Source organism: Equus caballus, chromosome 1, assembly GCF_041296265.1.
Source record: "Equus caballus isolate H_3958 breed thoroughbred chromosome 1, TB-T2T, whole genome shotgun sequence".
NCBI classification, from domain to species: Eukaryota; Metazoa; Chordata; class Mammalia; order Perissodactyla; family Equidae; genus Equus; species Equus caballus.
In genome coordinates this window covers 60259493-60272640 of record NC_091684.1, presented here as the reverse complement: position 1 = coordinate 60272640, position 13148 = coordinate 60259493, and the positions used below count along the sequence as shown (strand labels likewise).

At 54.3% G+C, this 13148-nt stretch overlaps 1 protein-coding gene across 2 annotated transcripts in view; it reads right to left on the bottom strand.

Annotated features, from left to right (window-relative positions):
• Positions 1–1322: 1322 nt before the first annotated feature.
• The window catches only part of SLC29A3 (solute carrier family 29 member 3), a 41958-nt gene continuing 30132 nt past the window's right edge, over positions 1323–13148 (bottom strand). For both annotated transcript variants that reach the window (XM_070263268.1, XM_005602445.4), the window contains exons 4-6: positions 12196–12422; positions 7730–7892; positions 1323–3672 (exon numbers count right to left, since the gene is read on the bottom strand). In XM_070263268.1, coding sequence (XP_070119369.1) covers positions 3018–3672; positions 7730–7892; positions 12196–12422 — 1045 coding nt within the window. In that variant the 3' untranslated portion in view covers positions 1323–3017. The remainder of the gene's footprint in view (positions 3673–7729; positions 7893–12195; positions 12423–13148) is intronic.

The following is a 13148-nucleotide window of genomic DNA, read 5'->3' as shown; positions in this document are numbered from 1 at the left end:
AATAGCGCAGGCGCAAGCACAACCCCGCCTCTACATGCTGCGACAAGGCCCCCCTCCCCAGCCTTTGCCTGTTAAAAGCCCCACAATCCAGCTCCCTAACGAGCCTGTCACCGCCCCTTTCCTTTCCGCAGCGCGTCCCTTGTGCCTCTCCTGTGCACAGGCTAATAAGCTTCTACTTTTCTACTCCAGTTTGGTGTCTCTCACGATTTCTATCCTCGGGGACAATGAGAACCCAATGTGCTGGTAACATTCTCTCAACTGACTTCTTGCCCTCTCTCTTCAACCTGGAGTTCTGTATAAAAGCTCTGCGTGGTCTCAGCAGCTGGCGTCCTGCAGTGACCTCCTCCCACATCACGTCCATGCTGATCAGCAGGCCCCGAATCTTCTCTCGGAGCACGGGGCTGAAGACGGCAGAGTGAAGGGTCTTTGCTAATAAAACCCACCCCTGGTTCAAGTCCCCTCATGTCCCCAGGCACAGAGGAACTGGTCACCCACTAGTTGAAGAGTCAACTAGTTGGGCTGCCTCTGGCTACTTTGTTGAATAAAAGGAGGAAAATGAAGATGTGTATGGTCTGGAAATATACAAGGGTATGCACTAAAAACTGCTGCTTGGGATTAAATCAGAGAACCGTTAGACAAAGGCAACTTGTTCGGGGATCTGCCCTCACTGAAAAATCCCCTTCTCTTTAGCAAGTTTTGTTAACTCCCCAAAACATGTGAGCTAGTTCCACAAGCCTGTTGGGGTCACATGGGACTTGAGACCCAGAGCAGCCAAGCCCCATGAGCTGCTATTTCAGTGACTGGGGGACACGGACGCCTCAACTCACCCTCTTCCCATCCGCCTGCAGATGTATTTTTATTTTCCTTCCTTCCTCCCTGGGAAGGAACGATCTTCTCTGAAACCCGCTGGGGTGGCTAACAAAGAACAGTGGGCAGAAGCCTGGACAATCCCCCATCAGCCACACAGCCAGCCCCGCCTCCCCCCGGGAAGCCGGCACGGATGCAGCTGCCATGGCATCACCACCGCCGGCCACCCTCTCCTGCTCCCCTTCACGCCGGTTGCATACCATCTCACTAACAGGCACACTTCTTCTGCTTCCTCTGTAAGCCCTCCCCCTTCAACCGAGCATGTGACGTGAGACCCCCGCTACTCCTCCCTGTTAGCTCCAGGGTGGTCCCCACGTTCGAGCGCAGAGACTGCTGTTTTACGTTAAAATAGACACGCTGCCCACCTGTAAAACCCCAGAGGTGGAGATGAGTCACCAGCCAGATGGACACCCCAAATGATCAACAGCACGAAAGAAGGTGAACAAACCAAGGGGGAGGTTTCAGGTTCCTCCAAGGGGAGGCGAGAGGGAAGAATTTATTTAAAAAAATTTTTTTTAATTTATTTTTTAGGTATCAAGTTTCAAGAAACCTTTCAAGGGTGTTGTCCTCAGTTCTCTGGAGGGATGTGTACCAGTCTGAGTCAGTGGGGAGCATAAGCTGCCGCCACTGGGTGGATTACTGACGGCCTCCGTGTATCAGCTGTGTGCAGGCTGCTGTGGAGCCCGCGCACCTCAGAGGAGGGCGCGCCGATTTCTAGCTCTCGTGTTTGCTGCATCTCGGGGGCAAGCTCTGGTCCTTCTGCTCGACTCTTGAGAAAGAACTCTTGGTCTGATCTAGTTCCTTTCTCTCTCTGATTCCTAAGCCAGCCCGCTCCCGCACGGTGCAGACTGGTGGAAGCCTTCAAGGACTCTGAAAAAATCTCTTACTATTCACGTCAAGTGATCATGACTATGTGGGGCCACAGAACCTGAGGGGCTCCTTTTGAAATAACAGCTTCAACATATACAACTACCCAAAATAACCCAGGACAAAGCAGCACCTAACTCTGCTGCCCAAAGCTTCAGAGCTCTGCTGGGGTTAGTGACAAATGAGCCAGGACAGTGAAGGGGCTGCTGGCCCCACTCTGGACATCTCCTGCCCTGCCCCGCTCTCCATCCTCTCCACCTGCTCCTGGGCCGCGGTTCGGTCCACCGGGACTGGGAGGAGGTCGGAGCGGGACACAGCAGGCCGGCAGGCCCTCCCCTCGCCCTTCAGGCTTGAGGTGGAATGGTGTCACATTACTAGTTCTGGGATACGATGCACGACCCCTTAGGGTTCCTACATCCACTCTTCACATAGCCTCAAATTACCCAATTTGAGTATGCTGGTTCCTGCCAGGACCTTGAGGAATAAGGCCCCAGTAAGGCTTTCATTAAATACCCAGGTATTTGTTATGCCCTTGAATCAATGGCCTTGACACGTTGTAAACAAGGACTTAAAAGACCCCACCTTGACTCAGGCCACAGACCACTTTAATGACCCCTGTCTGAAAACGCAGGCCTCACATGCTTGGTCCCTGGTACAGGGAGGCCCTCTGGAATGAAGGTTCCTGGAAAGTTTGTCTTTCTGGGGTTCCCAGTCTGGTTGGTGGGTGCTCTCTCACCCACAGAAAGCAGGGATCTGTGCAGGCTTGGGTCTCAGGCCTGAGGACTGGCCATCCCAGGAGGACTTCCATTCCAGGGGGACCCCCTCTGGCAGGGAGGGCTGAGAATTCTCACACCTTGCTGTAAGCTGGAAGGAGCAAGGCTGTGAGAAGGGAGGCCGCCGGCAGTGGGCTGTGGCACTGGCCTGTAACAACTCAGGTGAATGCTGGCAACACAGTTCCCAAGAAGCTGGAAGGAAAGGCAGCACGTAACCACCAGCCAGGAAAGCGATAGCCCACCGCGTAACTGTCTAACTGTGTCTTAAGATGTCTTTTGGTCTTCTTCAAACATCTCAGGAGCATTCTGTTAAAGAGTCTGGAATGTCTCTGTCTGGCACGGGGACAGCACAGGTCACCAGCTCCTTGGGAAAGATGGGGCCTGAGTGTGCGGTGCTCTCTGCGCTGAGCCCACCTCCAGCCCTTCCTGCATGCCGCCTGAACCCTCCCGGGAGGTCCTCCCCATCTCACTGAGCATCCTGCAGGCTTCGACGTTCTTGCCATCGGCCCCCTAGATGAGGTGCACGAGCAGGGTGGAGAAGGCCGAGCCAAGCACCAAGCCCAAGTACAGGTAAAAGGACATGACCACCCCCGTGGCCTCAGCCAGCTCCCTGGGCACGATCTTGGGCCCGTAGATGAGAGGCAGGGTGCTGAGGTAGCCGTTGCTGAGCCCCAGCAGGGAGGTGAAGACCACCGGGTAGATGTCGGACTGGAAGACCACCGTCTGCAGGTGGACGCGGGGCTGGTAGTTGCAGAGCACGAGGAGGGGGACGAGGCAGGTCCGGAGGAGCGCAAGCCCGGGGAGCACCTGACTTCTGGGCCCGGGCACCTGGATCCAGGCTGTGATCTGCCGGCCACACAGATCAGCAAAGTTGTACAGGAGGAAGGTGGTGAGGGGCACGAAGAACTTGGTGGTCCAGAGCGAGCCGGAGCCCTTGTTGAGGGACTCGATGTTGGCGGAGATGGCAGGGAAGACGAGGCTGGTGATGAAGAAGAGATAGATGACGCAGAAGCCCAGGCTGGCTGTCTTCTTCAGGATGGGGCGGAGTGGTGGCGTTGGGGAGTCACTGGATCTGGGGGCCACCAAAGGGGCATTGGGGCAGTCCTGGGGTGGCTGCTCTTCATCAGAAAAGACGTGGGCCGGCCAAACAGGCTTCATGTAGTACCTGCAGGGGAGAGGGCACGTAGTCAGAGGGCCTGGAAAGCAAGGTCACTTGGCATTTCCAGGGACAAGGCGGGCGGACCTTTAGGCCCAGCATGTAAAGCCTAAGCCTCATGTAGCGTGCGGCCCCAGCACGCCCTCAGAGGACGTATGTGCTGCAGGCGGCCAGAGAGAGCCCTGCACTGTCCCCAGCCTGCCTGTCCTGGCTGCCTGAAAGGCTGGACTCCAGTCCATTGCTCTGTGGTGGTGGCCATGTCATGCGCAGGGACAAGGGAAACCAGCACTGACCACCATGGGGAGCCTAGCTTGGCTTGCTTGTTTTTGTTTTGTTTGTGGGGGGGAGGGTGAAGACAAAATAGTATTAAAAATATAAATTTTTAAAATTATAAAAGTAGGGGCCAGCCCCGTGGCCGAGTCGTTAAGTTCGCGTGTTCCGCTTCAGAGGCCCAGGGTTTCGCTGGTTCGGATCCTGGGCAGACATGGCGCCACCTGTCAGGCCACGCTGAGGCGGCGTCCCACATAGCACAACCAGAGGGGCACTCACAACTAGAATATACAACTACGTACTGGAGGGCTTTGGGGAGAAGAAGAAGGAAAAAAAGATTGGCAACAGATGTTAGCTCAGGGCCAATCTTTAAAAACAAAAATTATAAAAGCAACACATGCTTGATGCAATGAACCCGAATAACACAGAAGAGAAACGCTACAGTAGAACGAGTGCCCTCCCTCGGCTCTCACTCCTTAGAGGCACTGATGGTTAAACGTCTGGTGTACACTGTTGCACGCGCGTGCAAATGCCCACCCCACACAAACATAGTTAGGGTTCTACGCAAAAGTGGGATCAAACTATACATACTGTGAAACTTTCTACAAAGATCTACTTCCTAAATATATAAGTAATATATATATGAATAAACTACGTATCTGCCTAAATACATGCATAACTAGTATACATAAATGCATACACATAACTGCCTAAACGACAATATCTTGTGGCCATCCTTTCACATGGGGACACAAGGTTCTGTGTCTCTCTGCTGCATTGTTGCACATTATTTCACCGTATGGATACACAGTTTAACTGCTCCTCTACTCACGGAATTTAGGTTAGCTCCAATTTTTCTCCACTACAAATAATGGTGCAACTAATACCCCTCTTCATAAACCCTTGCACACGTACACTAGAATTTCAGTAGTGCCGACTTCTAGAAGAGGAACTGTTGAATCGAAAAGTTTGTACTTTTAAATTTTTTACGGATATTGATAAACTGCTCACCAAATATGTAGGGTCAATTTATATTTGGTCTGTACCACCCACCTACCCTAACCTAACCTGTCCTTTTAATCTCTATGTGAGCACCAGTTTCTTTAAAAAAAAAAATGACCACAATTTATAACCATTGCATTTGTTTACGGGTTTCTCATTTGTCTCCTTCAATAGAAGGCAGCTCCCTGGGGCAAGGACCATGTTTGGCTGTTTCTAGCTAAATCTCTGGGCACAGAATAGCCCTTCAAAACATAATTACTGGAAGAATTGACAAGCCTATAATAGAGTCTTCTCCCCCATATCCTCATCACTGAATTATCAGTCTTTTCAACGTCTGCTAGCCCAACCAGAGAAGAAAAGGCTTGGGTCACTCTGCCTTGCTGTGTGACCTTGCTGGAGTCACTCAACCTCTCTGGGCCTTGGGCGTCTAAGAACCAGGAGACACAGGTTGACTGTGTTAACACGCCTCAAACAGCAGGCTTGGTGCGGGGGTGGGAGAACAGGAGCTTGGTGATCGCCGGGTCTGGTTTTACTTCTACTTCTGCCTCCTGTGTGACCTTAGGCCAGGCGCCCCCTTCCCTGGACCTCAGTTTCCTGCTCTGCAAAATGGAGGAGTCCTGCAGCCGTGAGCTTTTCAGATCCCTGCGTCCTCCCATCCTAAGAGCCTACAGATAACGAGCGAGTCGGTGGGAGAATCGTTTTCCACGTTGTGCTGAGCAGGGCGCTTCGGCCTGGAACCCTGTCTTGTTTCATAGTCACTATTTAGGGAAAGGAATGTTCTCACTTCCCCGTCTGCTCCTTGCCTTAAGTCTGCTCTGAGGAAACCCCACTGAGTTCCTCTGGGTGAAGCTCTCCCTCATAAGTTCCTCCACATCTGCCGGCCTCATCTCCCCGCCTCCGTCAGAGCCCCAGCTCGGCCTGCGGCTCAGTTCCTCCTGCGTGGGAGGGGGCACCCCGGCCCTCCCGGGGCAGCACCTGCAGGCTCCCTTTTAAGGATGATTCCACCTGAGCAGCCCCTGGAGCACAGATGCCCTAAAACTCCATTCTCAGATGAGTTTCTGTAAACCCAGAAGTCAGTCGAGAAACGGCAGAGTCGGGAGTTCTCCATCTCACGTGCTCAGCTCGAAAGGGTTTGGGCCTCCTCCAGGCAGACTGGAAACTAGGGTGGCCGGCTGCAACTGTCCTGGTGTCCCCACTGAAGGGCCCTGGCCCTGGGACCCCCTTCAGTCCCAGGTACCCCACAAGAAACACCCCCGGGAGGCCCTCTGAAACAGGACTCGGGGGACGCAGGAGCAGTGGCGGGGCCCCTGCCTTCCGTTCAGTCCGCGACTCGGAAGAATGTAATCAGCAGCAACAAGGTGCCAGGCAGCGTGTGGGTGCCAGGGGACAGTGAGCCAGGAATCACAGGGACACTGTCTCAGAGCACACTGGGCAATTTCTGACGACGGCCCTGAAGGGACGAGGAGGGGCTGCCCAGGCTCATGGGTCCGTAGCCATCTGGGATACTGGGGGACACAGTGCCTGGGGCCACTGAGGCCAGCTACAGCCACGACAGTCTTCCAACTGGGGAGAGCAGCCTGCCTGGCGGAACTGGGGTTCTGGTGAAGGCAGGGGTCTCTGGGGATTAATGAGGTGCCTCTCCCAGGGACAGGAGGAATGGAGGAAGAGGAAAGACCCTGGAGGTCACAGGCCAGGGACGCAGGATGACGCAGTAGAAAGACTGCAGCTCCGGTTCAAAGCCCTGCCCAGGATTCACAGGTGAGCCACCTGGGCATGTCAGTTAACTCCTCAGTCTCCCCTGCTGTGAAACAGGAAACACAGGAATAACCGCACAAGGCTGTCAAGTATAACAAATGAAACAATGTACACCCAAACTGCTCAGCTTGGCGCCACCACACAAAACAGGCTCCTGCAGGAAAGGGCAGAGCCAGAACCCCACCCCCAGCGACCCCCGGCCTTGGCTGTCTCCGTTTCTTCACCCGTAAGATGGGCAAAAGGACTCTGTCTTTCCTTCCTCAAATAAGATAACGGATATGAAAATGCTTTGAAAAGAATAAAGTGGGAGAAGAAGTCAAGGGTTGTTTTTTAAAGAGCAGCAGGAAGCAAGAAAGAAAATGGAGGCAGGAGACAGAGAAAGCAAGAGAGAGACCAAGGCAGGAAAGGAGGCCCCGCAGGGCGGAGAGAGGCCCCGGGAGACGGGTTAAAACACAGGTTTGGGGTCGGGTTCGAATCCTGATTCTGCTGCCGACAGGCTGTGGGGCTCGCACAAGGAACTCAGCCTCCTGAGCTGGGTTTCCTCGTGTGTGAATGGGAACCATCACGACACATGACAGTGCTGCGCCCTCTGAGGAACATGTGGGTGAGCATGGACCAAGACCGCCCATCAGGCGAGGCTGAGCACAGGGCAGGAGCAGTTGGGGTGCTCAGTGCGTGGAGCTGTTATTCGCTATTACTCCTCAGGCCTCACTTCCCCCGCCTGCCCTCCCCATCCGAAAACTTGCAGACAGGGGGTGCTTGGGCGTGTGGCACAATGCTGACTTCTCACGTCCAGCGCCTGGCCAATCTATTGAGCAACTACCATGAGCCAGCACAGCGTGAGGCACTGGGATGCAGCAGTGAACAAAATTCACCCCATTCCTGCCCTCCGGGGCTCACACTCCAGCAGCAAGACAGACAGTAAACAAGGAAACACACCTGCCACCTAGTTAGACGACAGAAGAACCCAAGTAGACAATATAAAGGATAGCTGTACACAAAAGAAGAATGCACTAGAGTGCACGGGGTGGGGCCTCACCTGGCGTACTCCAGCCGGGGCAGCAGCAGGTAGAGGCCGATGCAGAGGCTGAGGAAGACGTCTGCAGTCAGGAAGAAGGCCAGGGCGCTGTCCGTCACATCGCTGGACGCCGCCAGGTCCACCAGCGAGGCCACGGCACTGATGGTGCCCCCCATGCCTCCCCCTACAGAGAGCACGGGACACCACGGAGACGGTCAGGGCTGGGTCCGCCTTCCCCAAGTCTCAGACCTGCCCCTCTCTGCTTGGGTTTGACAGAACCCAGATAAAAATTCCCCTGCTAGAGATGCTGCAGTCCTCCCAGTGTCCCGCAGCCTTAGCAGACACGACGGGGCTCTGCAGCCTGAGCCTTCTGCTCTGAGAGGGTGTGGGTTTTCACGCCCGAGCCCCAGTCTCTTGCATGCGCTGGTAAGAGGCTGCTGCCTGAGGTGGCAAATGGCCTCCAAGGTTTCATCTCCGACCCTTGACCTCCATCTCTCTCTCGATCGCCCTTCTGGTGGGGTCAGAAATTTTAGATTCAGGGGTGGGACATCTCAGAGAGTTCCTCTCCCCTGCCCTCGGCCCAAACCACCCACCAACCAAACGGGGAAAGAGGCTCAGGAACGTGCCAGTGCAGGCTCTCCCGCTGCCCCCAGCGAGGCTGTCCTACCTGGGGAGTCCTTATAGTCACAACCCCTGTGCACCCACCCGGGAGCTCACGGAACTCACCTCGCACCCCGCAGCAGCTGGGGCACCACACGTGTGTGAATGCGTGTGTGATCACACGTGCACAGGCTCACACACACATGCCCTATCACATACACACACTCATATATACACACATACACATACACCCGCTCACACGTACACACTCACAGCCACACACACACACTCACACGCATGCGACTGCCTCACCACATGGCACAGTCTCGCTTGTCAAGGGCTCTGACTCATGACCCCATGTGGCCATGTGGCACCATGCCTGTCACTGCTCCCTAACAGGAGACAGGACAACCTAGTGGACCCATGGTCCTGGAGCCACACACCACACATCTGTCCCGACTCTGGATTTCAATTTGCCACTGTGACGTAGGGGGCTAATGCGACTTCTTGGAGCCACGGTCTGCTCGTCTGTAAAATGGGACAAGGACGCCTGCCTTACGTAGCTGCTTTGGGGACTCGATGAGACGATGTTCGGAGAGGGCCCGGCACGCGGTAGACTTTCAACACACGCGAGTCCCCTTCCTTGCCTCAGCCACGCAGCTGCTTCCGGGAGGCAGGGCATCTGTCTCATGTTTCTTTGAACCCTCACAACCACGGGTAGTCAGCTTGTGCTGGCCGAGTCAGAGGTCACGCGTGTTACACGTGGAGCAGAGCATCTCCTCCTCCCTGCCTCTGTTTACCTGCCTGTCCCACCCCTCACGTGAGACCACGGTGAGGGGGAACTGGGACAGCAAGTGGAAAAGGCACTGGATACACAGACACGGCCGTCAGTGTCAGTACCGTAAGCGCCTGGTGCATCTGCTGGACTGACTGGCTGGAAGAATGAATTTCGATTCTCAAGGAGGCAAGAAGGCGCTGACTGCAATCAGCAAGCAGCAAACCGGCCCGTGAGGCATGAGGTGCTTCGGCGTTACCGGGCGGCTCTGACCGGGCACCCTTTTTCTGTCCCTTGGTGCACGGAGCAGAAATGGGAGAGGGACAGTCAGGCCCTCGGCCACCATGCTGCCCCTCATCACTGCCTCACCCACGCTCTGCCCGACATCCCTGTGGCTCTGCAGGAACAGCCCACGGCCCGAAATGGATGATCTTTTCTCCCTAACCTTCTCAGTATGAGCTCTATTAGCCAGAGGCTGATATTTGAGGGGAGGGCAAAGAAATATGTTAACATTGTGATGAAGCGCACAGACCCAAGAACCAGAAGGTCTGAGTCCAATCCTAGCTTTACCACTCCTAGCTGTGTGACCTTCAGCAAGTCACTTAACCTCTCTGTGCCTCTGTTTCCTCAACGATAAAATGAGAATGTTAATAATACCCACCTCTTAGGGCTGTTATGAAGATTAAGAGGATTATTACATGTAAAGCACTCAGAACAGTGCATGCCACAGCAAGTGCCACAAATCCTCTCAGCTTCCCAATCAGGTGTTTGGCTCTTTCTGTCCTTCCTACATCAAAGCAGCAACAACAGGGTAAAAACCCTTTGCCAAGAGGGTGCCAACTTCTGAGAAGCTGTAATCCCCACCTGGGCGTTTTGTAAGAACTGGGGTTAAATTCAGTGAGACGGTCCCCGGCTACCCGGGGGAAGAGATCTTAACATCGCTGCCTGTTGATTTTCCTCTCGCTTCCCAACTTGCAGGGAATTTACAATATTATCATCAACAACAAACCAGGCCTCCGGGAGCTCATCCTTCATGACTCCCTACTTTTATCTCATCAGTTATGGAAATACATGCAAATGAGGGGTTTAAAAACCCTCCAGTACAAAACAAATGAACCGCTCCTCAGATGCCAACGCGCGCAGAATTCACAGATGGGCTCTGCTGGACCATGGGAGACAAGGGGGCTGGAGGCTGGTGCTGCGCCCAGGGGAGCAGGACGCCACGGACCTTCCAGAGTGACCGGCACCCACTGGGGCCGCACACAGTGGTGACAATGGCTTAAGGCCCAGGTAACTAGTAATGAAGTGTGAGTCCTAGACGTCTCCACTATTTCAAAATTGGACTTTCTGAAAAATTCATGGGAGAGTCCTCTTCTCTAGAAGATTCTCAGGTGGCCAGATGAACCTGAAGGGGCCCTGGGCAACACAGATGGTGTGTTTGGTCACTGGCTCCTGGAGTGGTAGCCAGCAAGCCTGTTCTATGAAAAAATACGTGCTCCAGCGGATGGAGGGGGATGAGGCATGAGAGCTTCCCTCCGAGCTGGGGTGACAGAAGAGACTAAAGCTGAGGTGCCGTGGCCGTCTCCCTCAGCCCAGGCAGGCTCTTCTTGAAGCACTGCTGGGGCGTACTGATCGCACCCAGGAAACTGCACAGTGGGTCCACTTCCATTTTATTTTAGGCCCGAGGGCTTCCCAGGATAGGGCCAGAAGCCTAAACTTATATCAAAAATGGCAAACCGATTTGAGGTTGCATCTTGGCTCTGATCGGTTGGCAGTAATGGCCTCCAGTGCTGTGTTGAGAAGCAGTGAGAGGCCCAAGAGGAGAGATGCAGACCCATTAGTGATGTCTGGCACTGGTGTGGGAGTGGGCAGGGGATATACACCTGTCGAGGTATTTGTCATCCCTGCCACCACTACCTGGCATTATCGATTATTGGGCACACAGCAGATTCTTTGTGAAATTCTTCTCAAGTGTGCAAATGCCCAGAGGACTCCTTTACACAGCGGGGATGTACAGAGACCCTGAACAGAGCAGCTGAGCCCCTAGTCTTGCTTTAAGGGATAGTGGTCTCCTGGGAAAGCACAGATTCTTACTGATTCAGCTTCTTTTTATCTTGTTGGGACATCTAGGTAAGAGAACCGGAACTGCTAAGGTCTAGATAACAGGCTTAGCATCAGCATCAAAATTCAGCTAAAGGGTCGGCCCAAGTCAGGCATCAGCAACCCCATTGAAGGGCAAAGTTCAGGGAAACAGAGGAGTTTATTTACTAGGTTTTCAGCTCCTGAGAGGCTGTCCTGTTCCTCTTTGAATCCCCGGCACATAGTAGGTCTTCTATAAAATTAGAGAGGAAGAAAAGACAGACAGAAGGGAGGAAAGAAAAGGGAAAGATAAAGGAAAGGAAAATAAAGAGAAGGGAAGGGACGGGCTTAGGGGTAGGGAGCAGGAGGGGAGGACAGGAAGAGCACAGCCCAGGACCTGCGCTCGCTGGGCAGGCTGTGCTCTCCCTCGTCTGCAGCTAAGTCCCCCGCCTCCTCTTCTCACAGTGTGATTTTCAGACTCTGCCCCGAGACGTGTGGGTCGGTTCTCTCCCCTTGAGCCCAGGTGGGCTTGTGGCTATGGGGGAAGTGACGCTAAACAGCTTCCACAGTTAAGACATAAAAGGAAAGAATGCTTCTGCCTAGGGCTCTTGGGATGCTTGCTCTCACGACCCAGACACCAGGCCATGGGGAAGCGCGCGCAGCCGCATGAGGTCCGGGTGGAGAGAAAGCCCGGCCCCAGCCTCAGCGGAGCTTGCAGGCAAGGGCCAGCACCAACACGCCAGCCAGGCGAGCTCGCCACCTCGAAAGTGGATCCTGCAGGCCCCACTGGAGCTATACCAGCTGACGGATGCCATGTGGCGCAGAGGAGAGCTGTCCCCACCAAGTCCTGCCCGAACCCAGATGTGTGAGCAGAGGAGACGACTGTTACCGTCCTGAGCCACTAAGCTCTGGGTGATTTGTTAGATAATCACAGATAATGGAAACACACCTAACACTCATTTCCTGACCTCTGGATCCTTCCCATGAGCCCTAGGTGGACTGACCTGATCAGCTGTCTGACCCCAGCTCTTACCTGATATCAGGGCCTGGGAATTCCTCATAGGGAAGGAGCCGGTCATGCCCAAGACACTGCTATTGAAGATGGTGGAGGCGCCACTGAGGATCACCATGCAGATGATGATGACAGCAAAGAAGCCATGGGTCCAGGAGGAGGTATCCACCTTCACCAGCACGGTCATCACCACAAAGATGGCCAGCATGACAACCAGCGAGGCCAGCACACGGACATGAATCGGAACCCTAGGATGAGGATGCAGGAAGTGGTTAGAGACCCCCTCGGGCCTCCCATGCTGGGCCGGGGTTGGTGAACATTCTGGGAAGTAGGTGAGCTCAGTGGTTGGGACTGTCTACTCTGCAATCAGGAGGCCTGGGTCTGAATCCTGTCTTCCCGGCTCACGAGGCTTACCCTGGATAAGTGGCTCAATTGCTCTGGTCTCAGCCTCTGCTTCTGTATAATAGGGAGGAGAGTGGATCTACCTGGGGTGTGGTTGTTAGGATCCCTGGAGGGGAGGGTGTGGAGGCCAGGGGGCAGTGCCTGACTCAGGGCAAAGGCCCAGGGATGGGTTTCTTTTTGACTTGCTGTGAGGTTCAAGGACAGGACATGAGAGCTCAGGAGACAAGCCTTCTCCTCCTCCTGCACAGGGCTGAGCTCCCGCCGGCTGCATCTACTGTTTAAACAGAGCAGCCACCCACTGGGACGCCTTCCCCCCAAACTTAGCAGGGGGGAGGAGGGAGAAGAGAAGAGAAGAAAATCATCATCATCATCATCATCATCATCATTGCAAACAGACAGTACTGAACTGGTGCTAGGTACTCTTCTAAGTGTCTCCTATGTGCGAACTCGTTGAATGCTCACACCAGCTCCATAAGATGGGTATTCTTACCTATCCCATATATACAGATAAGAAAATGAGGTCAGAGAGGCTAAGGAACTTCCCCAAGGTCACGGCTGTGAACCCAGGAGGT